Genomic DNA, 27,781 nt, shown 5'->3' on the forward strand with positions numbered 1-27,781 from the left:
CCTCCTCTCCAGCACCCCTGAATAGACCTTACCAGGGAGGCTGAGGAGTGTGATCCCTCTGTAGTTGGAACACACCCTCCGGTCCCCCTTTTTAAAAAGAGGGACTACCACCCCGGTCTGCCAATCCAGAGGCACTCTCCCTGTTGACCACGCGATGTTGTAGAGGCGTGTCAACCAGGACAGCCCCACAACATCCAGAGCCTTGAGGAACTCCGGGCGGATCTCATCCACCCCTGGGGCCTTGCCACCGAGGAGCTTTTTAACCACATCAGTGACTTCAACCACAGAGATAGGAGAGCCCACCTCAGAGTCCCCAGGCTCTGCTTCCTCAAAGGAAGGCGTGTTGGTGGAGTTGAGGAGGTCTTCGAAGTACTCTGCCCACCGGTTCACAACGTCCCGAGTCGAAGTCAGCAGCGCCCCATCCCCACTGTACACAGTGTTAGTGGTGCACTGCTTCCCCCTCCTGAGACGTCGGATGGTGGACCAGAATTTCCTCGAAGCCGTCCGGAAGTCGGCTTCCATGGCCTCACCGAACTCTTCCCACGCTCGGGTTTTTGCCTCGGCGACCACCGAAGCCGCGGTCCGCTTGGCCAGTCGATACCCGTCAGCTGCCTCTGGGGTCCCACAGGCCATAAAGGCTCGATAGGACTCCTTCTTCAGCTTGACGGCATCCCTTACTGCTGGTGTCCACCAGCGAGTACGAGGATTGCCGCCACGACAGGCACCAACCACCTTACGGCCACAACTCAGATTGGCCGCCTCAACAATAGAGGCACGGAACATGGTCCACTCGGACTCAATGTCCCCCGTCTCCCCCGGAACATGGGAAAAGCTCTGTCGGAGGTGGGAGTTGAAACTCCTTCTGACAGGGGATTCCGCCAGACGCTCCCAACAAACCCTCACTATACGTTTGGGTCTGCCAGGACGGACCGGCATCTTCCCCCACCATCGGAGCCTACTCACCACCAGGTGGTGATCAGTTGACAGCTCCGCCCCTCTCTTCACCCGAGTGTCCAGAACATGCGGCCGCAAATCCGATGATACAACTACAAAGTCGATCATCGAACTGCGGCCTAGGGTGTCCTGGTGCCAAGTGCACATATGGACACCCTTATGTTTGAACAAGGTGTTCGTTATGGACAATCCGTGGCGAGCACAGAAGTCCAATAACAAAACACCACTCGGGTTTTGATCGGGGGGGCCGTTCCTCCCAATCACGCCCCTCCAGGTATCACTGTCATTGCCCACGTGAGCATTGAAGTCCCCCAGCAGAACAATGGAGTCCCCAGCAGGAGTACTCTCCAGCACACCCTCCAAGGACTCCAAAAAGGGTGGGTATGCTGAGCTGCTGTTTGGTGCATATGCACAAACAACAGTCAGGACCCGTCCACCCACCCGAAGGCGGAGGGAGGCAACCCTCTCGTCTACCGGTGTGAACCCCAATGTACAGGCACTGAGCCGGGGGGCAATGAGTATGCCCACACCTGCTCTGCGCCTCTCACCGTGAGCAACTCCAGAGTGGAAGAGAGTCCAACCCCTCTCGAGAGAACTGGTACCAGAACCCAGGCTGTGTGTGGAGGCAAGTCCGACTATATCCAGTCGGAAATTCTCTGCCTCACACACCAGCTCGGGCTCCTTCCCTGCCAGAGAGGTGACATTCCATGTCCCAAGAGCTAGCTTCTGCAGCCGAGGATCGGACCGCCAGGGTCCCCGCCTTTGGCTGCCGCCCAGCTCGCATTGCACCCGACCCCTTTGGCCCCTCTCATGGGTGGTGAGCCCATGGGAAGGGGGACCCACGTTGCCTCTTCGGGCTGTGCCCGGCCGGGCCCCATGGGTGTAAGCCCGGCCACCAGGCGCCTGCCAACGAGCCCCACCTCCAGGCCTGGCTCCAGAGGGGGGCCCCGGTGACCCGCGTCCGGGCAAGGGAAGCCTAGATCCATTTATTTTTGTCGTCATTGGGGTCTTTTGAGCCGTGCTTTGTCTGGCCCCTCACCTAGAACCTGTTTGCCATGGGTGACCCTGCCAGGGGCATAAAGCCCCAGACAACTTAGCTTCTAGGATCATTGGGACACACAAACCCCTCCACCACGGTAAGGTGACGACTCACGGAGGGGATGCCATATTATAATATATTCAATTTATAGTGTTTTTATGGTAGATATTTTATTTGAATTCCAAAATATACTGTACTATTTTCCTTGCTGATGTAGCATCTTGATGGTGACGTATTTTGTTTTCGTGGAAAAAAATGTAACCTTTATATTATTCAAAACAATCATATTCATCATCTACAGCTAGAGTGTTTCTCAGCCGCATTTCCGCTAAGTTTTCCGTGTGCTGCGGCAAACCTTGCAATCCTTTCAGAATGCATCACATGGCCAAAGGCGTCAGCTGTTAGCCATGAGAGCTGATGCACTGCCAGTGATGCAAGCACTCTTGAGTAATCGTCCATTTTTAAATATCGAAGCTTCCTCCACTCACCAGACACTTCATTAGGTACGCCTGCATCTAATGAGCTCAACAAAAGGATCTGTAAAAACCCTTTTTGCCTACCCAACAATAACACAACATGTCCCTGATGCTGTGGCCAGTGCATGTTCCTTATGAACTCTGCTTTGCTCAAATCCATCATATAATGCTGACAATGGCAAGAAATCCCACGTGTTGATATGAGATAAAATTCCAGAGCAGAACGGCCGACATGTCAGGCCACATAGGAAGGAAGGAAGACCGGCCGCAGTGAAGGTGTGGACCACAAACCGCTGGTTTGGAAGGAAAAAAAAAAGAAAAGAGAGATTTTTTTTTCGGCACATGAAGATGAAATGATTTTAGGAAAAGAGATGTCCATGTCAGGCGGCTGTTCAAACAAAAGTGAGGAATAGCATTCGCGGGAGAGGACGTACTGCAGGCTGACGAGGAAGAGGAAATGCTTGGGCTCACTCTATTTGCCATGTTTTTCTAGGGGCTGCCCTCCACTCTGTTTATTTGAATTGTGAGATACTTCCACTTGACATTTCGGCTCAGATGTTGGAAACAATCAGCATCACTTTGATGGATTTTGTTATTTTGCCATATTCATCTCCTCTACCTGCAGCTCAGCATTTTAAATGGCTTTTAGCCTCCTTCCCTTCATACGCATGAATAAATCATATGTATTGAATATAAAGCCTATTTTAGCTCACTCTCACCTGCACTTGCCGTATGAAGGCATAATGTGCATTTCAGGTTTGCTTTTTTTTTGGGCAGGTTTTTCCACTTATTCATTTTCTGCAGCATGCATTTAAAACACCTTAGCGCACACCTGCACGAGCTAATGGTAGCCAATGGAAAAATAATGTTCATTTATGATTGACGCTGTCTTAGTGGCCTATAGGTGTATGTCTGGCACCACCAGCTTGTTCTCATTAGGGTCACTTTGTGTGAGAGGTGGTGGACTGCTTGCCAATTTACAGAACATACAGTGACTATTTAAAGTGTACACCCCCTGTTCAAAGTTTTTGTAATACTAAATAATAATAATAATAATCACCAAGGTACACTTGAACATCTCCAGAAATTAATTTGTTTTCATGTATTCAAAGGGATAAAAAACAAGCAAAAAAGGAAAAATAGTGAAACTCTCACAACTTCAGATGTGGATGTGTTCTGAACCAATCACATTCAAACTCACGATTAGTTCCTCTCGTAAGCTTTTTTATTTCTGTTGGAAACCTGAAGGTCATGTTGTTATGGCGATGCGCAATGTTGTTTGCTCCAGACATATATTTGGGAATTAGAGATTTTCTAAAACTATGCTTTTTTTTTAAACTTAATGTATGAATATTATTTTGGTTAGAGTGTCCACTAGTGCAGAACTGTACGACATTCTACTGAATATTTTCACACCCCTCATGTAGTTTAATATAAAATGTGTGTAAAATACAATGTGAGGCTCTTCTAAAAAAGTTGCATAAATTTGAGATGTGTGTTGAGTTTTTTGTTGTTACTGAGCAGCCAGGACGGATGTGTGTAACCCTTCATACCTCTGTGTCACCACTGCCTTCTATTTCATGAGTGAGGATCATCATCATCACATGTGACCGAGGGCCAACACTGGTAACATCACCAAAAAAAAAAAGACTAAAACGTTAAAATATTGAGTCAAATAAGGCCTTTATTATATTTTACCATTAAATGTACGCATATGCATACAAATGAAGACTTAGCATATTTATCTTCTATCTTAAAACCAAACCCAATCTAAAATTTATTCTCAGTCTAGCTTCAGCGAAATCCTCAGGTGTCTATTTAAGCACTTATCTATGCGTCTGCGAGTCGCACCTTATTACCATTTGAATCTTACTGTACAATATATCGCTCCATTTAATTTTATGTAATGACACATCATAAATCTTTAATTCAGCAGCGATAATGTTTCATAATGGGAGAGTCGTTATGGCCGGCAATTACAGCCGGAGATGAAGTTGGGGACATAAGCCTTTGATCGGAGGCTGTGATTAACAGGGCCGGGGGTTTAGTTAGACAGCTGCTCGGCTAAGCTTCACGGCGTGCAGCAGGCAGCATGATGGCTTCTGCGGCACGTCCTGACAGCTGCAGGCCGTCTTACCAATCAACGGCCAAATGTGGTCATTCCTGTTCTCTCTCACTTAACTCCGACTCCAGCATCTATTGCATTCAAAGAATGGCGTGAGGCCCGTGTGTAATTAAATATTCTCTTTCTTGCTTTTTGTTTTGGTGGCTTTTTTTCCCCCCCAGCATGCCTTGGACACCAACCTCAGCAATCTCATCAAGAGGACCAGTGAGTTGGAAACTCTGATGGGCAAACTCATCCAGACGTGCCAACACGTGGAGGTGAGGCTATTAACGGTCAGGAATTAGTGGCTGAAGGTGGCTTTAAATCATCATCAAACGCACATTAGCCTGTAAATCTACTGTATGATTACCTCCACCAAGGGCTCATTGCTTGAGGTGAGAGGTTCCATTTCAGTCACAGTTAGTTAGTCTGTCAGTCACTGAGTCAGTCAGGAAGATGGTTGGGCGGCGGGTCAGTGAGTTAGTAAGTTTTGTCAATCGGATGGTCAGACAGTCAGTTTCATCTAGTTAGTTATTCTGTATATTTGTGGCATTGTCTCTTCATCTGTTCTTACGTAGCACTAGCTACCGGTAGCTAGTCCAGTGAGCTGCGCATAATAGCGAGTGTTTACAAAGGCAGCGAATGTTACATTCTCATCAGGGTTTGTTCAAGGTCACCAGAAGTTCACAAAGTTGTTTTTTTTTTCCGTCTCTTGTTCAAAATGTTCTTGTGAGAAGAAACATACAGCCGACCCTTTGGCGACCTTGAACAAACCCTGAGGAGAATGCAACATTTGCTACCTTCGGAAACACTCGCACTTTTCGCAACTGAGACTCCCCGCCAGTCTCTTTTTTCGTCAATGGACGCTACATCTTCTTGTTTACGTTCAAACATAGCTTGGAGCAGACGTGTGCACTTTTTGAGCATGACGTCTCTGAAAGAACATTTTGATTCTCTCCTCTTTCATCTAGAAGTGCTTCAAAAAACAAAGCGTATGCAGGAAAAGTTGCTGAGATTGCACGACTGTCCGTGTTTTATGTTGTGTTCTATTACTTTGTTATTTTATGTTCACTGTTTATGTTAAGAAACCTGCCGTGGGACTACGGCTAAAAACTGGCATTTACACTAAGTCCAGCGCACTTACATTGTTTATTCTTGTGCTTATAAATGTGCACTGCCCCCATGTCATCAATAAATAAGTAAAGAAATCAATAAAAATCTCAATGGGACAGGGGCTTAACAATCAATTCCACATGACCTGCAGATTTCTAAGTGTGTCAGCAAGCATTTTGTTTGTATTCATCTCCCTTGTGCTTAACTGAGTTTTGTTTTGCTTCCCCGTGAAATCAAATCGCTTATTTGTAGTCGAAGTGAGGCAACCCTCTTGTGTGGGATTTGTAGAAGCTTAAACTACACTTTAGTTGACGACACTCCATTATTGACTGGTGATTATCTGGACTTGTCTCCCGCGTCCAGATAAATGCATCCAGGCAAGAAAACAAGCTACTGGAGGAATGTGACCTCCTGATCAATATCATACAGCAGAGAAGGCAAATCATCGGTACCAAGATAAAGGAGGGAAAGGTACTGTTTGTCATCTTTTATATCTCGATCACCTTGATAATCCTTGCCGCCGAGATGCGGGGAACTCAACAGCTGAGCCCATTGTTCCTGTTGGAAAGCTGCAGCGACACAAACCTTGAAACCTCCAGACTTCACTTGTTATGAATTCATTTTTTATGTACCTCAACACTGAAAAACGGAGCAACTAATTTCTAAGTTTCGCTCTATTCTTAAGTGACTTTGTGATTCTGGAGGAGGTTCGTTTATAAAAAAAAACAAAAAAAACAAAAACAAAACAAAAAAACCCCATCAGGGCTTGTTTTAAAGTGACAACAGTTGTGAAACGCTCGGCAGAATACAAATGCTTGTATTCCCTTTGTACAATTCACAGCTCTGACATTGGTCTTCTTAACGAATCCAGCAACGGACATTCCAGAAGCGATGGCACTTCTGACCTGCAAAAAAAAAACAAAAAAAACATGGAAACGATCATTCATGCTTTAATGGGCAACTGGCATACCACGCTCAGTATGTGGGGGTCAAATCAGTAGCTTCTGAATGAGACCGGAAAGACTGTAACCCTTCGCAGGTTGGACACATTGCTTCAACGGGGGGGGACGTAGCGTAGCGAATCAAAAAAAAGTTATTGCGAACACTGCGCTAAGATAAAGTCTGCGACACGTTCAAAAGACCAGCAATGACGCGCAGAAAATCAGCTAACGGGATGAATCCACTCTCTCATTGGTCAATTTCGAGCCAGGAACCAATCACGCACCTTGTATGAATGCCTATATGGCAGCGACAGAACAGCACAGGCATGTAACAAAGCCTCTGAGTCAACTCATCTCTTTTTTTTTGGCATGCAGAGAAACCATCTCTCTCACGCATCATTTGTTCAAAGCCTTTTTGTAAACCTTGATTGATGAGACCTTCGTTTAACCTTGAGATTCGCGTGCTTATTTATTTATTTATTTTCACTTTTATCACACAAGTGGATTGTAAAATGTCAAAATTACAAAACCCTTTTCTCTCCCCAGTTTCTTTTTCTTCAAGACCTTTTTGGATGTTACCATATGAGCTACGAAAAACTAAAGAAAACCTCCGATGTGTGTTGCGTGGTACAATTTTAAAAAAGATTCAGGGATCAGTATGATGCAAATTTTGCTTCAGATCTGGATCAAGCTTTTGGGGCAAATTTTCACTTTTCATCATTGCAGTCTGGGACAGTAAAATGAAGTACCACACATGTTTGTTAGGGTCAGTCCTTCCTTGGGAGTAACAAAATCCTTCATTTGGCACATTTTTTACCAATGGATTCCGCTCGGCCCGCCCAGACAGTGCGTCTGAGGAAGCTGGCCCAGCAAATCGGCAGCTGCAAGCAGTGCGTGGAGAGGTCCACCTCGCTCATCGCTCAGGCCGACCACACCCTGAAAGAGACGGACGCCTCTCGCTTCCTTCAGTCGGCCAAAAGCATCTGCGACAGGTCAGTGGATGCCGAGAGCATCTTGGGACGAAGAGTTGATGAAAATTTCAGCACCTCTTTGTGCTTTCTTTGAACTTTTACAGGGTCTCCATGGCAACAGCGTCCTCTCAGATCTTGCTGCCTGAAATAAACCTGAACGACACCTTTGATACTTTTGCTCTAGACTTCACAAGGGAGAAGAAAATGTTAGAGACCTTGGATTATCTCACAGGTGAGTGTTTTGCTGTTATGTGGTACGATGATGCTTGGCTTGATGAGAATGATTCAGGTTTGCACAAATTGTTGTGTGTTTGTTTGTGATGGTACTTCAGATCAAAAGTGGTGTCTTGCTCGGTTTTCAAAAATTTCTGTCATTTTTTATTCAATGAGTAGGCACAAGATTGTGGGTTATAGTAGTAGTTAGCGCAACTAATGAAAACTTTGTCTCCATATTTTTTTTCTTTTCAACAAATGATGCAAAGTACAGTCGTAGGTTTTAGTAATAGTATGCAGAGCAACAACACTTTTATTGAGTTTCGATCCACTAAAGCACTAGAATGTCACTAAAGCAACCCGATGTCACTGTTATGCTTTTTTCCCCTTCTTTTTATTGAGAAATTTAAAATTTCAAGCTGCATAATCAAACTTTTCACTTTGCCAAGTATTAACACAAAAAAGGTCATATGTACAAAACAAATCATGTTTGTGTCTGTGTGATTTTACTTTTTGGGTTGTGGAATTGTGACTGCATCTGAATTAACTTGTTAGACGTCAAACAAATAACAAAGACCTGATGCTAATAAGCACCCACTAATCCCTGTGACAAATTGTTTTTTGTTAGCTTTTCTCTTTTTTTTATCCATGCGCAGTGCGAAGCCTTTGATGATCATCTCCGAACAACATTTGTTGGGGTTTTTTTGTATGTTTGTTTTCTTCCTTGTTCCAGCGCCAAATCCGCCGGTAATCCGCGAGGAATTATGCACAGCTTCGTATGACACAATCACGGTTCACTGGACGTCAGACGACGAGTTCACCGTCGTGTCTTATGAACTCCAATATGCCATCTTCACTACTCACGCCAATGTTGTCAGTAAGTTGTTTTTTTTGCCGCTCATGTTTATTGTCTTTGTTCACCTTTTCTTGTGCTGTTGTTGTTAGATTTCTCTTGATCAATACTAAAAGTTTGATGAGAACTTGTATTTTTTTTTCCATTCCTCCCGAGTGAAACAGCGAGAGTGAAACTGTGACGAGAATGGGAATTAGGTTGTTACTAGACAGGGACGTGCAGTCGGGTGAGGCAAGTGAGGGAGTGCCAACCCCTGCTGAGCCTTCCCCTGCATGTGAATAGTGACAAAAAAAAGGACAAATCTTATAAGAAACTAAAGTTAACTGTTACTAGATACCGAAGGATCCACTGCCTGTTTGATGTTCTTCAGGTTTGTGCAACTCGGCGGACAGCTGGATGATCGTGCCAAACATCAAGCAAAATCACTACACAGTGCATGGGCTCCAGTGTGGCACCAAATACGTCTTCATCGTTAAAGCCATCAACCAGGCCGGACACCGCAGTAGCGAACCAGGAAAGCTCAAAACCAACAGTAAGTCTCTTGTCCACATGTTTCTCGACAAAAGATTCCTCAGCCTCACTGACATTGTCTGGATTTTGTTTTCATCCAAGGTCAACCGTTCAAACTGGATCCCAAGTCCGCTCACCGGAAATTGCGTGTGTCCCACGACAACCTGACGGTGGAGAGGGATGAGACGTCGTCCAAGAAGAGTCACAGCCAGGACCGCTTCACCAGCAACAGCAGCTACGGTGTCACCGGGAACGTTTACATTGACAGCGGTCGCCATTACTGGGAGGCTCTCATTGGAGGAAGCACATGGTGAGTACTTTTAACTTGTTTTCCTTGGGGGGGAAAAAAAATCATCAATTTTAATTCAATATTTGGTGTTAGGGTAATTAAGCAAAACAGCAACAACAACAAATGCTAATTAAATTATAAAATTATTTTAATTGATTTTTTTTGGGGGGGGGGGATTCAGCAAAAAATAAGCACACATGATAATGCTAGCTTACCCCATTGCTGTGTCTTAGTCTGGCTGCTGAGATATTACACTCGATAGTCTCTAGTTTCCTGCAGCGCTCCATTCTCTAGCTGCCTTGAATCACATCTTAAATAAAATTAAACGTCAAAAATGAATACACATGCTAACTACCCTACCCGATTGCTTTACCCCAGCTCTGGATACTGCAGTATTTTAGTCCACAGTCTGCAATTTGCTGCAAATATTCTTACAGCCCCCCCATCTCCTCTTGAATAAAATACAAAAATATAAATACCCATGGTAATATTAGGGTCCTGCCCTTAGTCTCTCTCTCTCTCCAGTAGGGTTTTAATAATTTCGGATTTTTCACAATAGTTCGTTTTTCGCTAATGGTGTAGTGGTACTCACATTGGACTTGTGTGCGTTCAGCGTGGAATCGGTACACACTCGGAGACAATTTGAACGTTTGTTTGCCTATATATGTGCCCTCCAACTGACTGGCAACCAGTTCAGGGTGGAGTCAGCATCAGCAACTCCCCACTGTACAGGATAAGCGGGGTTGAAATGGATAGTTTTTATTTTGTCTTGAATTTTCTAAAATTGAATTTGTTTTAACTAGTTTTGAGAGCAAATGTGTTAGTTTGCATTACCTTTTAGTTTATGTGTGTGTGTGGGGGGGTGGGGGGGGGCTTGCTTTGTCGAGTCTTTACTATTTTTCGAATTAGTTTTAGATTTTTAAATATCTGGAATGTTTGTTTACAAAGTATTGTGTAACAAAGTGAAGATAACGACAATTCTCAAATGACTCTGTGATCCTCCTTCTCTACGGACTAATAGCAACACTAAAATGAAAACATTTAAAGTGAATGCCAAAAGCTCATTTGGGATATTAATTGACATCGATAAAAATTAAGGACATTTTTAAATTATATATCATTTTAATTAGTTTTATCAATCGAAGATGTATTTTCATTTTTTTCATTCGTTTTTATTTTATTTTGTTCACAATAATATTTTCTCTTTTGTTGCTAGTTTTTTATGAACTTGAACAACCTTGTCTGCACTTGAGTATATCGTCTGCTTACTGTGGCCCAGAGAACATCGAGAAGTAAATACAGGAGACCTGTACCTTCCCCTTCCATGTGCAGTATTGTTTTTGGAGTTTCCCCGAGTACTGTTTTGAAGTGGAAAACGAAGCCGAAATTGTGCAGTGGGAAAGAATAAGTGCTATTCCAGTCCACGAGATATAGTCATACTTTTCCTTTTTTCCCTTCCATCATGGAGGTTTGCAGTGGGTATTGCCTACAAGTCGGCACCAAAGCACGAGTGGGTGGGAAAGAACTCGGCCTCCTGGGTACTATCCCGCTGTAACAACTCGTGGGTGGCCCGTCACAACAGCAAGGAGACCGCATTGGAGCCCTCACCGCACCTGCGCCGACTTGGCATTCTGCTCGATTACGACTCGGGATCTCTGTCGTTCTACGATGCCGTGGGCTCTCAGCACTTGCACACGTTCGACATCGCCTTCACACAGCCCGTTTGCCCCGTGTTCAATGTGTGGAATCGATGTCTTACCATCCTCACTGGACTGCCTATCCCAGACCACCTGGAGGGAAGCGAGTCCAGCAATTGACTTTGTGTGGACTTTCATAGGCACAATAAATGACTGAATGTGTTAATTCCTCATCCGACCTTTAGATAAGTTTAAACAATTCACATTTTTTAATTAGTTTTGTGAAACTTTGCACATGTATATACATTATTCTGCTGGATAATTGTTTCAAAAGGAGATACCTACTGTTTTAAATTGCTAGAATATGTTAAATAGCCTGCTTTTTTTTTACTCACCTAATCTTAATTTGTGCATTTGTGTCAATGTGATGTAAAAAAATTGGGAGGAATTTTTATGTGTAGTTCGAAAGTTTTTTGAGGGGTGTGTGATAATTTACTATTTTAATACTGTCTGTGGTTGCAAACTTTTTAGCACTTTGAGGAGAAAAAAAGACTGTCATAATAAAATACATTTGTAAATCAGTTGTATGGGATATTTTTAGTTTCATTTTCCACAGTTTCATTTAAATATGCTCATTTTTCTACTTCGTACTTGTTGAGGAGAGTCAGCTTTTCGTTTGCTTCTCGCTCTCCTAGGACACAAGTCCTTTTATACCTCTGCAAAGTGGAATAAAGACACAACACCAAGTCGTTCGTTTTCCGTTTATCGCAACACAAATCGATTTGGGCTTCTGAGAGTTCAGAGTCCTTTCAGAAGCCCCGAAGAAACACATTCATGAGATTATATAGAGACAATATGATAATGAGAGGCTGGGAGGTACGCCTCCCATGCAAATCCCGAAACAAAGAAAGTTACATGTCATCTGACCCGGTGTGGCCGAAGGAAGCCAGGAGCGGTGAGGTGAGACCAGACCACCACTACCCCCCATTTGGTGCGATGGCAGGAACAAAGGAACAAAGATACCGGAGATAACAGCTCCTCTAAAACATGTCCCGCGGAGGGGGGCCCCCGAAGTGGTGGGGGCCGAGGGCACTAAAGTTGATTGTAATAACATTGAGCAGGAAATACCCTCAACCGCATTTGTACATTGTTTCTTTCAGTGTCTGAACAAACACAACCAACAGGAAGGAACAACACCATAACCAAATAAAAAGCAGAAATAAGGAAGATCAAGCAAAGTTCGATTCTGATATGATGACAAAGTATAGACCACTGCTGCTGGTCACAGATCTTGAGATTAGGGTTCCTCTTTGAGGGCACTTGAGAGCCTTCAGGGACTTTTATGAGGAAGTGGAGGCAATAAAAGCCCTTGGGGGGCTGTTAATTAACCAGAGGGAAATGGCTCTAACTTCAAAGTACATTCTTTGTTTTAACTACTTCAGCAGATTCTCAGGAGAGAGACTAGTATCAATAGTTCTCATAGCAAGATGAAATTCAACAATGTTCTACTACTACTTCTAGCGGAATAATTCCTTAACATACTCTAGCAATCTGCTCCAGGGTATAAACGATCGCCATCATTACACTTGTAATAACTGCACTGACAATGTTTTCCATGACATTTTAACTTTCTTCATTGACAAACAAATGTAAAAAGAAGTTGACCGCTGGTGATAGTGCGTAAAATCAACCAGTGTAAATACTTTAGGACTGGAGTAATTAGAACTGATCACTTTGCTCTGGTCAGAACACGAGCTGAAACATGCTGAATGAGCCGTTTATGTTTTTTTTTTTTTGAGGGAGTCCAAAAAGTATACAGTACAATAAGCAAGTCTACTGGAGATAAAAGGATGGATAAGTTTTTCCTGTTTCTCCTCGTCTGCTTGGAAAGCAGACAACCCTTTAGCCTTAATATGGTTTTCGGCTGGTAAAAGACTGTTTTAGTAATTCATTTGACTTGATTGCTGAAAGTCAGATCTGAGTCTATCAGCACCCCAAGATTTTGGACTTGGGCTTTGGTTTCTAAAGACAGTCACTCCAGCTGTTTTCTAATTGCAATCTTCTTTTCTTCAATGCTGATAACAATTACCTCTGCTTTGTTTTCATTTAGCTGAAGGAAATTTCTGTTCATCCAGTCGTTAATTTCCTGTCGACGGTGACGCAGACTGTTAATTGAACTGCTGTCATTTGGGGACGTTGATAAATATCGCTGTGTGTCATCTGCATAACTGATTGCCATGAGGGCTTTCTGAGGCATTTGACCCCAAAGTAACATACACAGTCTGGCACAGAAAAGGTCCAAGGACTGACCCTTGAAGAACCCCACGTCACATGGCCATTCAAACAGATTTTAAACTTCCAATGGTCACCCGGTAATTCTTTTCCTCCAATTCAAACCTGAACCATTTTAGTACTGTTCCATGTAATCCCATCCAAATATATTAAGATCAGTTGTATGAAAAAGTTGTACTCGTGTCCAATAAGACTAGCATGAGTGTGACAGTGTTCAATCTTGTCTCATTGAGTACTTTAATTAATGAGGGTTGTTTTTGTACTGTGATGAGGCCTAATTGGAGTTCATAAAAGTTCATTTAAATTCATACATTTCCTAAATTCATTAAAAAAACACTTTCTGGACAATCTTGGCGGTATAATTTGCTAACAAGGAGACATCCAGCATTCTCTGTTTTTCGAAGGGGCTTGATGTGAGGTGCACTATTAATATGATCGGTCTCCAGGTCATTTTGCACTAATTAAAACATAATCTCAGATTAAATCTTAGACAAACATTCATTGCATTGCAGTCCAAAAGGGGGGAGGGAATAAACACAGAAAGATGTGTGTGTGCGTGTGTAACTTGATGTGATGTGCTCTGACGTGTCTTTTTGTGCTGGTGTAACACAGCTTGAACTCTGCAGTGATTCCTTTCCACCAAAGCGGATAAACACACTGAACTCCACGTAACCTCCCCACGAGACCCCGGCAGGCTCTTAAAAGGTTACCACCCGCATGCTTGGAGACCCATCAACAAATGCTGCAGGCCATTATCGATCAATTGTGGAAATCCTGCATACTTTCACAGCCCGTATAGCAAATTCTCTGATGAATCCTCACCCCCAATGACTCAATTTGTCAACAGCAGCTGTGTAAAAAGCATATACAAATTCAACTAAATTACACATAATACAACAGAAAAACATTTTGTGATTTCAAAAAAGAAGACATAATGTTTCTGGTAATATCATTTCTTTGTCTTTCTTGTCTCATCTATTACGCAATATCCTTGATGAAGAATTGGCAAATTGTGTCTTCAAAAAGAAAATTGTTTTCACATAAACACACACAAAACCCCCCAGCAGAGAATCTTTCATAAACGTATGCCTCAATGCTCCACTTTTTCGTGTCGTTTTTCATTGCATTAGTTTGTTCCTGGCGGCCCGGTAGTCCAGTGGTTAGCACGTCGGCTTCACAGTGCAGAGGTACCGGGTTCGATTCCAGCTCCGGCCTCCCTGTGTGGAGTTTGCATGTTCTCCCCGGGCCTGCGTGGGTTTTCTCCGGGTGCTCCGGTTTCCTCCCACGTTCCAAAAACATGCATGGTAGGCTGATTGGACGCTCTAAATTGTCCCTAGGTGTGAATGTGAGCGTGGATGGTTGTTCGTCTCTGTGTGCCCTGCGATTGGCTGGCAACTGATCCAGGGTGTCCCCCGCCTACTGCCCGAAGACGGCTGGGATAGGCTCCAGCACCCCCCGCGACCCTAGTGAGGATTAAGCGGTTCAGAAAATGGATGGATGGATGGATGGATAGTTTGTTCCTAGTATACCGGTAGTTGTTGTAGAGATCAAATTAGTTAAAGGCAAACATAGCTGAAACAGAAATAGGTTTGCAACAAGCAGAACAATTTTAAAAAAATAACACACACCCCTTCATGTAAATTTATTTTGGCATTTTATCATAAACTCGGGGCGGCCCGGTAGCCAAGTGGTTAGCACGTGGGCTTCACAGTGCAGAGGTACCGGGTTCGATTCCAGCTCCGGCCTCCCTGTGTGGAGTTTGCATGTTCTCCCCGGGCCTGCGTGGGTTTTCTCCGGGTGCTCCGGTTTCCTCCCACATTCCAAAAACATGCGTGGCAGGCTGATTGAACACTCTAAATTGTCCCTAGTTGTGAGTGTGAGCGCGGATGGTTGTTCGTCTCTGTGTGCCCTGCGATTGGCTGGCAACCGATTCAGGGTGTCCCCCGCCTACTGCCCGGAGACAGCTGGGATAGACTCCAGCACCCCCCGCGACCCTAGTGAGGATCAAGCGGCTCGGAAGATGAATGAATGAATGAATGAATGAATCATAAACTCGCATCGCTTGGTCAAATATGCATAGCAAAAAAAGGATTTGAGGTTGCGTGTGTGTGTGTGTGTGTGTGTGTGTGTGCGTGCGTGTGCATGTGTTTTCATATTTCATTCAAGTCATCCTCTACATATCCTTTGTCCAGCCCACCCCCACCTAAATTTCAAAACATCTGGACTCCTTCCAAAGAATTTCCAGATTTCCTAATACTGTTGTCCAGATAAGGTACACCCAAATATAGCAAATAAAATAATCATCCATCCCTTTTCTATTCTGCTTATCTTCATTAGGGTTGCCAGCCACATGACACAGCTAGACAAACAACACACACAAACCTTTGGAAAATGTAGTCTTCAATGAACCTGCAATGAAGTCTTCAAAGTGCCTAATATATGTTTTGGGGATGTAGGAGGAAGTTGAAGTATTCAGAGAAACCCCCCACAAGTATACTTTCAGAAATCACTTTTTTTCCCATATTGCATTATAAATAAATACAAAGAAATAATTTATGAGCCATAACCGATGAAGAAACGTCAGCTGTAATGTGATTGGCTCACCCGCCATTTCTTCGCTGAGCCTTGCCTACCAGCATCCCGGAACAGGAAGTAGCGTCCGTGTCCATTGCTGACGTTTACCCTGCCGAGTGACGATGGCGTCTACAGAGCAGCAGTCCCTGCTCGACTTGACAGATAAGGAGACCCGGGAGAAGCTGTCGTTGTGGGACCGCCGCCCGGACGCCGTGGCTCCCCTCACGGACAAGCAGACGGACTCCGTGCTGGAGATCCGAGCAGCTGCAGAAATGCCAGCTATCCCCTCCGAGGTGAGCTCCGAAGCTAGCTCGCTAGCATTGATGCTAACCGACTTTGTCATGACTTTTAGGTTCACTAAACTACCTCTTAAAGTAATATATTAACGTTACTATATTACAAAGATATTGTTTTTTTCTCCTCAACCTTTTATGCCGTTTTAAAGAAATGTATTGAGAGTATGATGCTGTGTAGTTACCCATTGAGGATCTGGGCAGCCTTTCATCTCGCTGCCTTCCTTTCACTGCCACCGTGCCCCAATCAACAGAGGACGTCCTCCTCAAAGGCTTCCAGATGCTCCAAATGGATAATGACCGGATAGAAACTGCACAACAGGTATCTTGATATCTATTTTAAATGTACTGCACGCCTCGACTTACGTGTTGCGCAAGCATCACTAAACGCTGATGTTTGTTGCAGTTTTTCGCCTGGTTTGCCAAGTTACAAGCCAACATGGATCAGGACGAGAGTGCAAAGTACAGGTGTGTCAATATTTCGTGCTGTATTGCCATACACAATGCTCGTCACGTGCTATCATGTTTTGGTCATCAAGTCAGTAGTAGTAGTTATCAATAGTGCATGCATGTTAATTGTGATGGTTGGAGACCTCAGTTCCGCAAGAATGAAGGGATTCATTCTGGTTTGATGTTTGTCTTAGACTTGTAGACTTTTTTTTAAAATATGCATCACTTATTCCAAAATAATGCAAACAAGGGTTGACGATACAGATAGAGGGGGTAAAAGAATAAAAGGTACCGGTACTCCAGTTTCCTCCCACATTCCATTTCGATTCATTTTTCTCTCTGAATTGCAGGCGGACGCGAGATGATCTGAGCTGCTACCAGAACCAATGTGATGCCATCCTGAAAGATGTCAGTGCTGCTCTGGAGCAGCTGGATTCCTTGCAGAAACAGTACTTGTTCGTGTCTAACAAGACCGGCACATTACACGAGGCTTGTGAACAACTTTTAAAAGAACAAGTAAGGCGATTAAACAACAATTAGTTACTGAATACAAAGTTACTATATGGGGAAATAGGAACAAAGTTTCCCTCTTTTTCTGTATTTTTTGCCTAGTCTGGCGACTTAAGGTTCAACTGTTTCTTTTTGTATTTCTTCCTTGCAGGCAGAGCTTGTTGACCTTGCGGAGAACATACAGCAGAAACTCTCATATTTTAATGAGCTGGAGCACATAAACACGGTTAGTTTTTGTTTCTTCTTCTTGAAATATGATTTTATTTGCCTTATTTTAGTGTAGTTTGTATCCGTAAATGGACATGCTCATATTTCTTTGTGTATGTGTTTCCAGAAACTGAACTCATCCTCCTTATCTGTAAATAATGAAGGCTTTATACCAATGCTCTCCAAACTCGATGACTGTATTGATTACGTTTCTTCACATGTAAGTACTTTGACTCTTGTCTCATCATTTAAAAAAATGGATGACATCATAATTTAGGTTAAAAATATGGATTGCCTCTTGTTGTGTTTGAAAAGAAGACTCCTGCTGACTTCTGTGTGTGTGTGTGTGTGTGTGTGTGTGTGTGTGTGTGTGTGTGTGTGTGTGTGTGTGTTTTTAAAGCCTAATTTCAAAGACTACCCCATTTACCTGGCCAAGTTTAAGCAGTGTCTCTCCAAAGCCATGCACTTCATGAAGGCCCACATTGTAAACACGATGCAGAACCTCTCAAGCGCTTTAACAAAAAGGGTACGACACAGCCGTAGTTGTATATTGTTGATCTAATTAATCGTGTTTCATTATATAACGGAACAATTTTGTGCTTATATTCCAGGATCCAATGAGTCTGGCAAACGCCGACAATGCCTTTACACTCTACTACGTTCGATTTAGAGCAGCTGCACCCAAAGTTCGTGTAAGTTTGACCATTATTATTGTTATTTTTTTTATATATATAATTGCATATTAGCACTTTGCAGAAGTGTCCTTTATTTTTCTTCCAGTCACTAATAGAACAGATAGAACAGCGGGCGGCCAAGATTCCAGAGTGAGTGCTCTCCATATTTAAATGTGCATTTCCCCACACAGTGCTGTCAGCCCCATACTCTGAATGGACTCTTTGCTTCTCCCTGCAGATACCATCACCTTTTGGATGAAATCCACCAGTGTTACCTGGACCAGAGAGAGCAGCTCCTCACTCCCAGCATTACTTCCACAATCACAGATCTGACTCAGCAAAACAGCAAAGACCACTGTGCCCTGGTGAGTGAGGCACGACCGAGCTCAAAGCACAACTGCCCTTCTTAATAGCAGCCGCGTGACATTTCACATCAGACGAGAAAGCGCCGAGGGTTAGACCTGAGCATATTTTTTTACAGGGGTCTCGATGAATCGGCGCACATGATAAATGGTTTTAACCTGCCGACATTTATGTCAGCATAAATGTTGTGTAAAGGCCTTTTCCGTTTTGTGCAGGTCCGCAGTGGCTGTTCCTTCATGGTTCATGTATGCCAGGATGAGCATCAGCTTTACAATGAGTTCTTCTCCATGCCCACACCCAAACTAGAGTGAGTAGTGCCACCCCTCTATCCAGATTTCTTCTCACAAACTTTGTTGTGCTTTCAAATACCGTGTAAAAAATTTTAAAACGTCTTTGGGAGTGAATGAGTTAAGAGAGCGACATATCCCAAAAGGATAACAATTTAGCCTACTGTGACTAATAGACAGCGTAAATGCAAAACTGGCATCTGGGAGCAGTTTTAAATTTGTTTAGTTTTTTTTAACCGAAATTTGAAAAGTGACAACAGTGCAATAACCGATCTTTGTGTAGAGCAGGAGTGCCCAACTGCTCAAGAGCCCCCATCGAGCCTGCTTTAGTTGTCTCATTCTTCCAACACGGCTTACCAAGCTTTATTCATGAAGTCCACGCTTTTTAGTTGTGCCGTTAGAAGGAAAAACGTACATGAAATACCGTGACCACCGTATAACCGGCAAGTAAAAAAAAGTGCCACGAGTCAAATGTGTTTTGGGTGAATACGTCTTATTTTAATAGTTCAGGGTGTAATTTCAGACTCCGTCTTAGATGTTTCAATATTACACAGAGAGCTGCTGGAGAGGCTGTGTTTATCTTTGTACGACGTCCTGCGCCCTCTGATCATCCACGTCATCCACTTGGAAACTCTGTCGGAGCTCTGTGGCATCCTCAAGACCGAGATGCTGGAAGACCACGTTCACCACAATGGTGAGTGGAAGCTTCTGTCCTCCCCAGAGCACCGCGAATGCCGCTCAATTGTGCTCATGAACACACAAGCCACAAGAACATTAGGAACAGCTTCACAGTGGCGCAAATATTGTCTTTACTGAGGTAATAATGAAAGTGTTTTGACAAATTTTGTTATCTGCGTCAAAGACAACAAATGACACTGGTCAACACATTTTGCATTCATTTTTTCATATCGGAGATGCAAGTAAACATTTTTTCAAGATGAATATATTTAGTAATATTTATGAATGAAGGGTTAGGTTCAGCAACAGGTGATTTTGTTGTTGTTGTTGAATTTTTTCCTTTGAAACATTAGCGATAAATTACAATGCATCCGTCTTGTGCAAGCCTTGATATGTCCACCCTAAAGACCAAAATGAAAATATCTTAAAAACGCGATGTGCTAGATAGAAGATATTTTTTTCAGTGAGCGTCAAAAATATATTTAGGGATACATTTAACCCAAGCCATATCTGATTCTAGTTTGCTGTTACCAGTGTTATCAATTATTTTTTTTAAATGAAATATTTACATTTCTCAAATAGAATTTGGGGTATTTGTTAGTGTCCATTATAACGATAAAAATTATTAAAAAAAATACAATCAGAAAATGTGTCTCCATTGTGAGACAAATAAACATTTTCTTATCTTTAAAAACATTTCACTTTGTCTGCAGTGAACCCATATACGGTAATGTGCGAGTTTCAATTCTTCAACCACTGGGGGGTGTGTGTATATATATATATATATAATATGTAATATACACACACATATTTTTTTTTTAAATACAATATTCTAATTTTCGAAGCACTTGCATATGTGTTGTGAAACAGCTGGCCAGCTGGGAGCTTTTGATGCCGTGGTCAAGCAGATGCTGGAGGATGTGCAGGAGAGACTGGTCTACAGGACACACATTTACATCCAGACGGACATCACAGGCTACAAGCCTGCCCCAGGGGATCTGGCCTATCCCGAAAAACTGCAGATGATGGAGGTGAGGCCAGACAGGAAGCTATCACTCTGTGGTTGTAAATTGTGCTTGTAACACTCCACACTTCTAAAGTATTTAGCAGCTCATCACTCCCGTGTCCTTCTCACCAGAGAATCGCTCAGAGTTTGAAGGAAGAGCAGTTGAAGCAAATGTCCCAAGAGGCCGTGTTTTCCGACATTCAGCTGGAGGATTCGGATGGGAGAAAAAACAGTAACGCTGGTGTGTGTGTGTTGACGCACTAATTCAACACTTTTTGACGTTGCAGTCGCGTGTATGACCCGTTTCCATGTTTACATAAGGACTTGCAGGGAAACCGGAGCCGTCCCGTCTGCAGGCTTCTGTTTCTCCTGCTGATTTGCACGGCATGTGGTATCCGACGGTCAGACGGACGCTGGTCTGCCTGTCCAAGTTGTACAGATGTATGGATGTGAGTACACAATAATACTGATGATATCGATTTCCTAGAAGGTCTGGCGACTAGAATAACAATGCTCCCTTTGTTATCATATGTATCCTTGTGTTCCTGATTTACAAAGAACGCAAATGGTGGGCGCTAAATTGCTTGTTTACTCTAGATTGCACAGTCATGTGACGGGCCTGTCAGCACTTGATCCTCTAATATTGCGATCAAAAGATCCCAAACAGCAGGTGTGCATAGTTGGTAACAGATGTATAAGAAGTGGCAACTGAGGGGTTAATATTTAACTTAACTTTACTTAACTTTACGGATTATTTTCACTCTGGGTTATTTGGAAATGCAAAATGAAGTTGGAAGTGATGGCTTTGTAAACCTTAGTGGGCAAAACAAGCAAATATTGTAGAGTGACAGAATAGAACTCTTTTGTCCGATTAATATCGGGGAAACCTGAACCACATGAGACGTTTTGTTTGACAATCGGACTATTTTCATCAACACCAAGTCCTATGGTACTGCTGTATTTTAACGTTGGTCATTTTAGTGGTACTGTACTTGGACCCCTCATTTTGAGATCATTCTTGAGATCAACAATGATATTGGTCAGTCCACGAAAATGTTGCATTAAATGTGCGTTTACATGCGCATTTCAAAGGTTTGTTTCTGGCATTTCAAGAATGTTTACACGAGCAAAGAGGTTCTCCTTGCCACCTTTCATTTTGCCTGTGCTGCACTGGTTTGCAGCTGTCTTTCAGATGCAGTTTTCAAAAGATGCATAGCAACGAGTGCTCAATTAATCTATTTGCATGTCGTCTTCCCAGAAGGCTCAAATGAACTGAGTGACGATCTTTATTGCTGTTGGGCAGAGGCAATCCTGGGTGTGGCCTCCACATCTGTTTGTGTGAGCAATCAAGTTTGTGCACGTGGAAGCCTTGCGTAAAGCCCGTGCCTTACTTGTAATGGTGCACACACAGAAATTATTCCTACAAAATTGGGTTAGTCGTTAGCACATCTGGCTTCACAGTTGGTTTGGGGTTCATTTCTCGCTCCGGTTTGCTGTATAAAGTTTTATTTAAGACAAAATTGACCATAGGTGTGAATGGTTCGTTGTCTTCAGCCTGCCTCTAACCAAAACTGATTGGTCACATTAAATGTTGGGAAAATGGTGGTCAGCCGATCCCTTCAAATATTCAGCTCAACTGTATTTATAGAGCACTTTCAAACAGCCATCACTACATACAAAGTGCTGTACATGCAGCAACTATCATATATACAACAATAAATCTTAAAACCGATCTTTCACCAATCTCATCCCCCTCCGCAGAGGACTGAAAAAGTCAGCCGCTGTTCTCATCTGCTGTGTAATGACGGATAATCTTTACTTTATCATTTAGAGAACTGCTTCATGTGTGTTAAAACAACTCACTTGTATTGTTTCCCAAGTACTGCTCAATGTTTTACAATGAAACAGGATTGGAACATTGAAGGTATATGATGTTAGTTATGAAAAAAATCGGGATCGGTGCACCCCTATTGCTTTGCAATTTATATTAGAATACATCCACAGTGGAGCGAGAAAACTAAATCACACAGATAGGGCCTTTTCTTGTTTTTGTTGGGTTATTTATTTATTTTTAAATCGGAAGAATCTATTAGGCATTCATAATGTTGACAATTGTACTGCTTCCCGCCTCCAGTGTCTCTCTGGGAAAACGTGAGAGTTAGGCATCTGTGGATAGGAAATCCCCTCAACTTTTGTTTTTTCTTCCTAATTCTCATCTCCATTATATTGCCTTTTCCAGAGAGCCGTCTTCCAGGGTTTATCGCAAGAAGCCTTATCTGCCTGCATCCAGTCCCTGCTGAGTGCCTCTGATAGCATCCTCAAGAACAAGGTTTGGCACACTCACTCGCTCAAGCGAAGTTTTGTTCTTTCCCCTCAATTTCTGTATTATTATGAAAACAGCTGCAAATAGCGCCTGTCTTTTGGATGGCGTCCCCCTCCCTAATTCTATTTCGTTTGAACTTCCTGCGGCAATGGGGTACTTAACTAAAGCAGCTGGGATGTCATTTAAAGTTTATTGTAATGGCGGCGTTATTATGCTCCGCAGACTGTTCAGCGAAGCGTCCTTTTATTTATGGGCTGCTCTCACCTTCAAATTTGCTGTTAATATCTACGCTGACTGGCCCGTTTCAACCTAGCATTTAGAATTAATGCGGTAACATCAATTTCGGATGACGAGTGCCCTCCCCGTGCCTCTTTTTTTTATCCCCCAATCTTTAATAACGAGCTGAGCAATAAATGGCTTCAGATGCCCCCCCCCCACCTCCACAGAATTGTATCACTCTCCAGCTCTGGTTATGCAGAAGTTATTAATTAGCCAAATGTCCTTATCATATCCGAGACTGCTTGCGCTCTCCTTGTTCTCGACCGCCTGGAAAGTCAGACGACGCTTTTTTTTGTGTGTGTTTGGCAGCGTGGATTTTTAGCGGCGGTGCTCTCTTTCTGTCGCCCATCTTCCGCAGACACAAATAGACGGGCAGCTTTTCCTGATCAAGCACCTCCTGATCATGCGTGAACAGATTGCTCCATTTCACACCGATTTTGCCATCAAGGAAATCTCACTGGACCTGAAGAAAACGCGAGGTAAGATAATTAAACGTTGGTCTTCAGCTCCATAAAGCCCGTCATTACATTCCTATGCTCATTAAGCAACTCGTGCCTATCACATGCACCGGTGGCAACAATTATTTCAAAAATTACAGTGTCATCTAACACCTTAATGTACGCTAACTGCTGCCTCCCAGGGGCACGTTTGCCCCTCCCACCACCTTCATCCAAGGTCATATTTGATTGCCGCCACTAGAGGGCACTCCAATGCTGCAGCCTGATTTTCTGGTTTCTCTGCTCTTTGTCTAGACGCTGCCTTCAAAATCCTGAACCCGAAGGCTGTTCCCAAATTCTTCCGGCTGAACAGTCACAACGCCATTCTCGAATTCCTGTTGGAGGTTTTTATTTATTCTCCCCTTTTGTCCTTTCTTTAATTCAACATGCCATTCACTGTCTGCCAAGGGAGCCCACTCTTAAAAGCATCATTTTCTCTGCTCCGCAGGGAACCCCCGAGATAAAGGAGCACTACATCGACTCCAAGAAGGATGTGGACCGACACCTGAAGTTCAGCTGTGAACAGTTCATTCAGCAGCAGACTCAGATCTTCACGGGGAACCTTGAGGAGTTTCTCACCAAGGTAACCGCCAGATGTGGCCTCAGGCGCAGACGGCACGTCCTGACCTTCAGCTCTCAGCTTTTAACTTTATTGCAATCCATTTGGACTGACACCTTTTCTCTCTCGACTGCAGACAAATTTCTTCCCCTCAGCTGGAATGTGTACTTGTGATGTTGCCCTATTTTCTTTCAACACAATTCTCTTCAAGTCATTTGCGGCCCACCTTTTTTTTTTCTCCTCCTTTTCCACCCACTCAACTCATTTCCATTGTCCTCTATTTTGTGCAAACACCACCAATTGTTCATTTGTCAAGCCAACAAAATCGTCTCTGTTTTGGAGTTAATCCATTTGACTCGGTGAAGACGATTGTGTTCTTTTGATTCTCTCCAAGGCTGTCACTAACTATTATTTACTATGAACACAGGTCGCAGAGCTGAAAAACATGGCCATCCAGGGTGGCCCCGCATACACACTGTCGAAGCAGCCGTGGGCTCAGCCCGGTAGGTTCGGGTGCTTGGGGAAAAAGGCCACTGTCATCTCGCTGCGGATTGTCTCAACTTGTACCGAGCACCCTCTAGGCTATGTCTGTATTCTCTTCCTTATTTTATTTTCCCCTCTCCTTTCAGCAAAGATCAACGATCTAGTGAGTGCAACCTACCGGGTGATGAAGAACAAGCTGCCGAGCACGCTGCAGAGCATGTCCTTGTACTTGGCCAACAGAGACACGGAGTTCATCCTTTTCAAGCCTGTGCGGGTGTGTGCCTCAAAACAGCAGGAGCTGCTACTTCTTTTTTTTTAAAACTTTGATCATCAGCCATTTAAAAGAATGTTATATTCAGAGATATAGAGTCAGCTCGAACTCATCCGTGCTGGAACATTACCATATTTCACTTAATCACATTCGTCGCACTGCTGTAAATACTGTCGTGAAAGGAGCCGCTAATGAGTTTGGCAAAGATGGAGCATTGCTCTTCAGGTGTGTAGTTCACTGGCGGAATCATAATATATGATTAATGAGACAATATTCTTATGAAATTATACATGGCCCAATTTTGCTTAGGTAACTGCGTTTAAATGTCAGCGTGGTTGGTACACATTTCTAGTCCATTTAGAACCAGCATTTTTCACACTGTCAAAGCAACTTTTTTTCTCTTTTTTTTTTGAGGTCCGATCCAAAAAAGTAACAACCATCTGTCCCATTCATAAAATATCAATGTAACTTACTGGGTACAAGGTAGCCAAAGTGGCTGAAGTTAAATCGGGACATGGGCATTGTCATCTCTCATTCATGTTCACGCGGTCTTATTATTATTAGAAAGTAGCTCTCAAACAGTCTTCAAACACACGCTGACTAACCCCTTGCATGATTTAATAACACCCAACTCTTATGTTGGATATGATTTTATGATACAAGTTCGTGTGGATTATGTAATTGTTCTACAGCCAAGCAAGAACTCCCCCCCTTTTTTTAAGATAACAATATACCTCATGGAACCCAAGTAGACTGCATAGATCCGTCAGGTTCTTCCGCCGGGCTTCGTTTGCATGTCATCTTCCTCCCACAATCCCAAAACATGCATGTTAGCATGATTGAGGACTCTTAATTGTCCAAAGTCGAGAATATGAACGTGAATGTTTATTTTTTTATGTTCCCTGTAATTGGTTGATAACCAGAACAGGGTGCGCCATGCCTCTGGCCCAAAAGTCAGCCAGGATAGGTCTCAGCACACCCAAAACCCTAATAAAAATAATCAGTCTGCAAAATGGAGGGGTTGCTCATTTATGTTCAAATCAGGAGTTTTATCCCTATGCTATGCTGTAGATGCACTTCTTCTAGGTTTGTCTGTATGACTCTTTCAGCCCTTGTGATGAGTTTTTTTCTTTACAGAATAATATCCAGCAGGTATTCCAAAGGCTCCACACTTTGCTGCAGGAGGAATACAGCGGGGAGGACCTCCAAATCATCGCGTGTCCGTCAATGGAGCAGGTACACATCACTGCGAACCAAAGAGAAGCCACACCAGACGTGTTTTTAATAATGCAGCTGCAACTCTCATTTGTGCTGAGAGCAGGTTGACTCGCACCTGCCTTAAATAGGCTCCACAAACAAGTATTTCTTTCTTTTCCCCAGATTAACCTGCTGCTGTCTGTGAATAAGTAATGATCAGAAGGCTTCTGCTTGTGATGTCGCAAGAATGAGCCGCAGGACTGTGAGGGGGCGACAGGAGCCGCACTCGGAGCTGATACCGCTCTATAGAGCCAAAGATCTAGTCGGCAGTGCGCTGAGCCATGCGGCTCGAGTCAAGATCCCTCTTTTTTCCCTGTTTAAAACACGGAGGGGTAAAAGAGCCGAGCCGCATGTCACTTGACAGCAAATGGGAAAGGATAAAGCGTACTTTGCACACGACGATGGTGTGGGGCCAGCAGGCTGAATATATTGGAGTGTTCAGACAAGGACTCTTTGGGTCTGTGAATAGGGGAGCTGGAGGGCTGTTGATCAGTCATTTAGCTAACAGCCAGTAAGGCAGCTCGCCTTCCGATTCCCTCGATGGCCATTGGTAGTATAACAAGAAGAACGCTGCAAAACCTTTGATTTGCATATTATAGCACAGTGCTTCCAATGTATAATAAAACTGTTCTGCCTGTGCAACCAAACGCTCAGGTTTGTGATAATAGCTATCGACACATCTTTTGTTGCAACAATGTAAAAAGGTCGAATACTATGTTTTATACTTGATTTTCTTTTATACCTAGCTCCAAACTAATACTAGTTGATAGGGGAAGTAATGTATGAAGTTACAATGATGTGTACAGTTGGACTATTTATGAACCTTATGATTAAAACTTTCTTGATCTGGTTTGACCAACGTGCTGCGAATGTGATTCTGTCGAACGTCATTTCGCTAATGAGACTCTGCCCTTTAGGGAGTCTGCTTGTCAAACAGGCTGATACATCTTTGCACCTGTGCCGTGACCTTCTGTGGACTGACTGTCTGGAATCCGTGCAAAGGGATTGGATGCTCCGGAGCGGGACGATGCTGCGCTCCAACCCACCCCCACAACCCCCAACTGAAACCTGTCAGGTCTTTGCAGTGTGACACATTTGATTTTGCTGACATAACATGCAATAACAGGTCAATGGTTTATCCCGCCTTTTGCATCCACAAAATTACTTTAGCGCAGCATGGCGTGTTAGCAGTTAGCACCTCTGCCTTACAGTAAAGTTCAGATTTCAAATCTCTGCATGTCCTCCTCATATTTGTGTGGATTTTCACACACCTTCCCCTTAAAAAAAATAACGAAGCCGACCCGGCTTATAAGCGGTAGATGATGGATGGATGGCATGTTTTTAGGGTTGCTGAAGACTCTCACTTGGCCACTTGATGTGATTGTGAGTCTCATTCAGATGGGCTAGAATCCAGATGCTCCTTTGATCAGATAATGCTAAGTATTAACTGATTTAGACTTGCTTTGAAAGCCAATTGGATTGAACTGATGTCTTCTCATGCATTGAAGCCTTGCATAAGGGAGCATATTTGCCTCATTTCTTGCTTCGATTTATTCAAGGAATGGGGACAATACTCATTTTATCGATGTTAAACACTGCGATTTTAATGAACAACGTTGGCATGAAAGGAAGAATTGTCAGGCCGACGGGTTAACCACAATGTCACCATGCCGCAGAT

The 27,781-nt window shown here is 43.4% G+C and overlaps 2 protein-coding genes and 1 long non-coding RNA gene across 8 annotated transcripts in view; all 3 read left to right on the forward strand.

Moving 5' to 3' along the window:
* The window catches only part of mid1 (midline 1), a 36,819-nt gene extending 25,138 nt beyond the window's left edge, over positions 1-11,681 (forward strand). For all 5 annotated transcript variants that reach the window (XM_052082560.1, XM_052082563.1, XM_052082562.1 and 2 more), the window contains exons 3-10: positions 4,756-4,851; positions 6,050-6,157; positions 7,471-7,619; positions 7,703-7,830; positions 8,545-8,688; positions 9,035-9,196; positions 9,277-9,484; positions 10,932-11,681. In XM_052082560.1, the coding sequence (XP_051938520.1) occupies positions 4,756-4,851; positions 6,050-6,157; positions 7,471-7,619; positions 7,703-7,830; positions 8,545-8,688; positions 9,035-9,196; positions 9,277-9,484; positions 10,932-11,280 (1,344 nt within the window). In that variant the 3' untranslated portion in view covers positions 11,281-11,681. The remainder of the gene's footprint in view (positions 1-4,755; positions 4,852-6,049; positions 6,158-7,470; positions 7,620-7,702; positions 7,831-8,544; positions 8,689-9,034; positions 9,197-9,276; positions 9,485-10,931) is intronic.
* Positions 11,682-16,034: 4,353 nt separating this feature from the next.
* On the forward strand, positions 16,035-26,958 carry cog3 (component of oligomeric golgi complex 3). 2 transcript variants are annotated; one of them, XM_052082554.1, is made up of 23 exons: positions 16,035-16,259; positions 16,441-16,581; positions 16,666-16,727; positions 17,060-17,225; positions 17,371-17,445; positions 17,554-17,646; positions 17,827-17,952; positions 18,038-18,118; positions 18,207-18,250; positions 18,339-18,465; positions 18,679-18,770; positions 19,305-19,444; positions 20,299-20,459; positions 20,567-20,675; positions 20,756-20,883; positions 22,674-22,763; positions 23,395-23,515; positions 23,789-23,877; positions 23,982-24,116; positions 24,520-24,595; positions 24,722-24,849; positions 25,984-26,082; positions 26,227-26,958. In XM_052082554.1, the coding sequence occupies exons 1-23, from the start codon at positions 16,089-16,091 to the stop codon at positions 26,254-26,256; spliced, it is 2,484 nt and encodes an 827-aa protein (XP_051938514.1). In that variant the 5' UTR covers positions 16,035-16,088; the 3' UTR covers positions 26,257-26,958. The 2 variants fall into 2 exon arrangements, with proteins under 2 accessions (XP_051938514.1, XP_051938515.1); XM_052082555.1 differs by having other exon boundaries at positions 16,124-16,259; positions 16,514-16,581.
* On the forward strand, positions 24,860-25,937 carry LOC127611830 (uncharacterized). Its single transcript, XR_007965475.1, has 3 exons — positions 24,860-25,508; positions 25,617-25,775; positions 25,865-25,937. It is a non-coding gene; the product is annotated as an uncharacterized LOC127611830 (long non-coding RNA).
* Positions 26,959-27,781: the final 823 nt, after the last annotated feature.

The sequence above is a fragment of the Hippocampus zosterae genome, chromosome 12 (assembly GCF_025434085.1).
Source record: "Hippocampus zosterae strain Florida chromosome 12, ASM2543408v3, whole genome shotgun sequence".
Classification (NCBI taxonomy): Eukaryota; Metazoa; Chordata; class Actinopteri; order Syngnathiformes; family Syngnathidae; genus Hippocampus; species Hippocampus zosterae.

What these genes read in the sequence shown, in the direction of transcription:
- cog3 (XM_052082554.1), top strand. Translation starts at nt 16,089, where the DNA reads ATGGCGTCTACAGAGCAGCAGTCCCTGCTCGACTTGACAGATAAGGAG. An exon ending in TGCCAGCTATCCCCTCCGAG is followed by an intron (nt 16,260 to 16,440) that starts GTGAGCTCCGAA and finishes GATGCTGTGTAG; the next exon opens with TTACCCATTGAGGATCTGGG. An exon ending in TTGATTACGTTTCTTCACAT is followed by an intron (nt 17,647 to 17,826) that starts GTAAGTACTTTG and finishes GTGTTTTTAAAG; the next exon opens with CCTAATTTCAAAGACTACCC.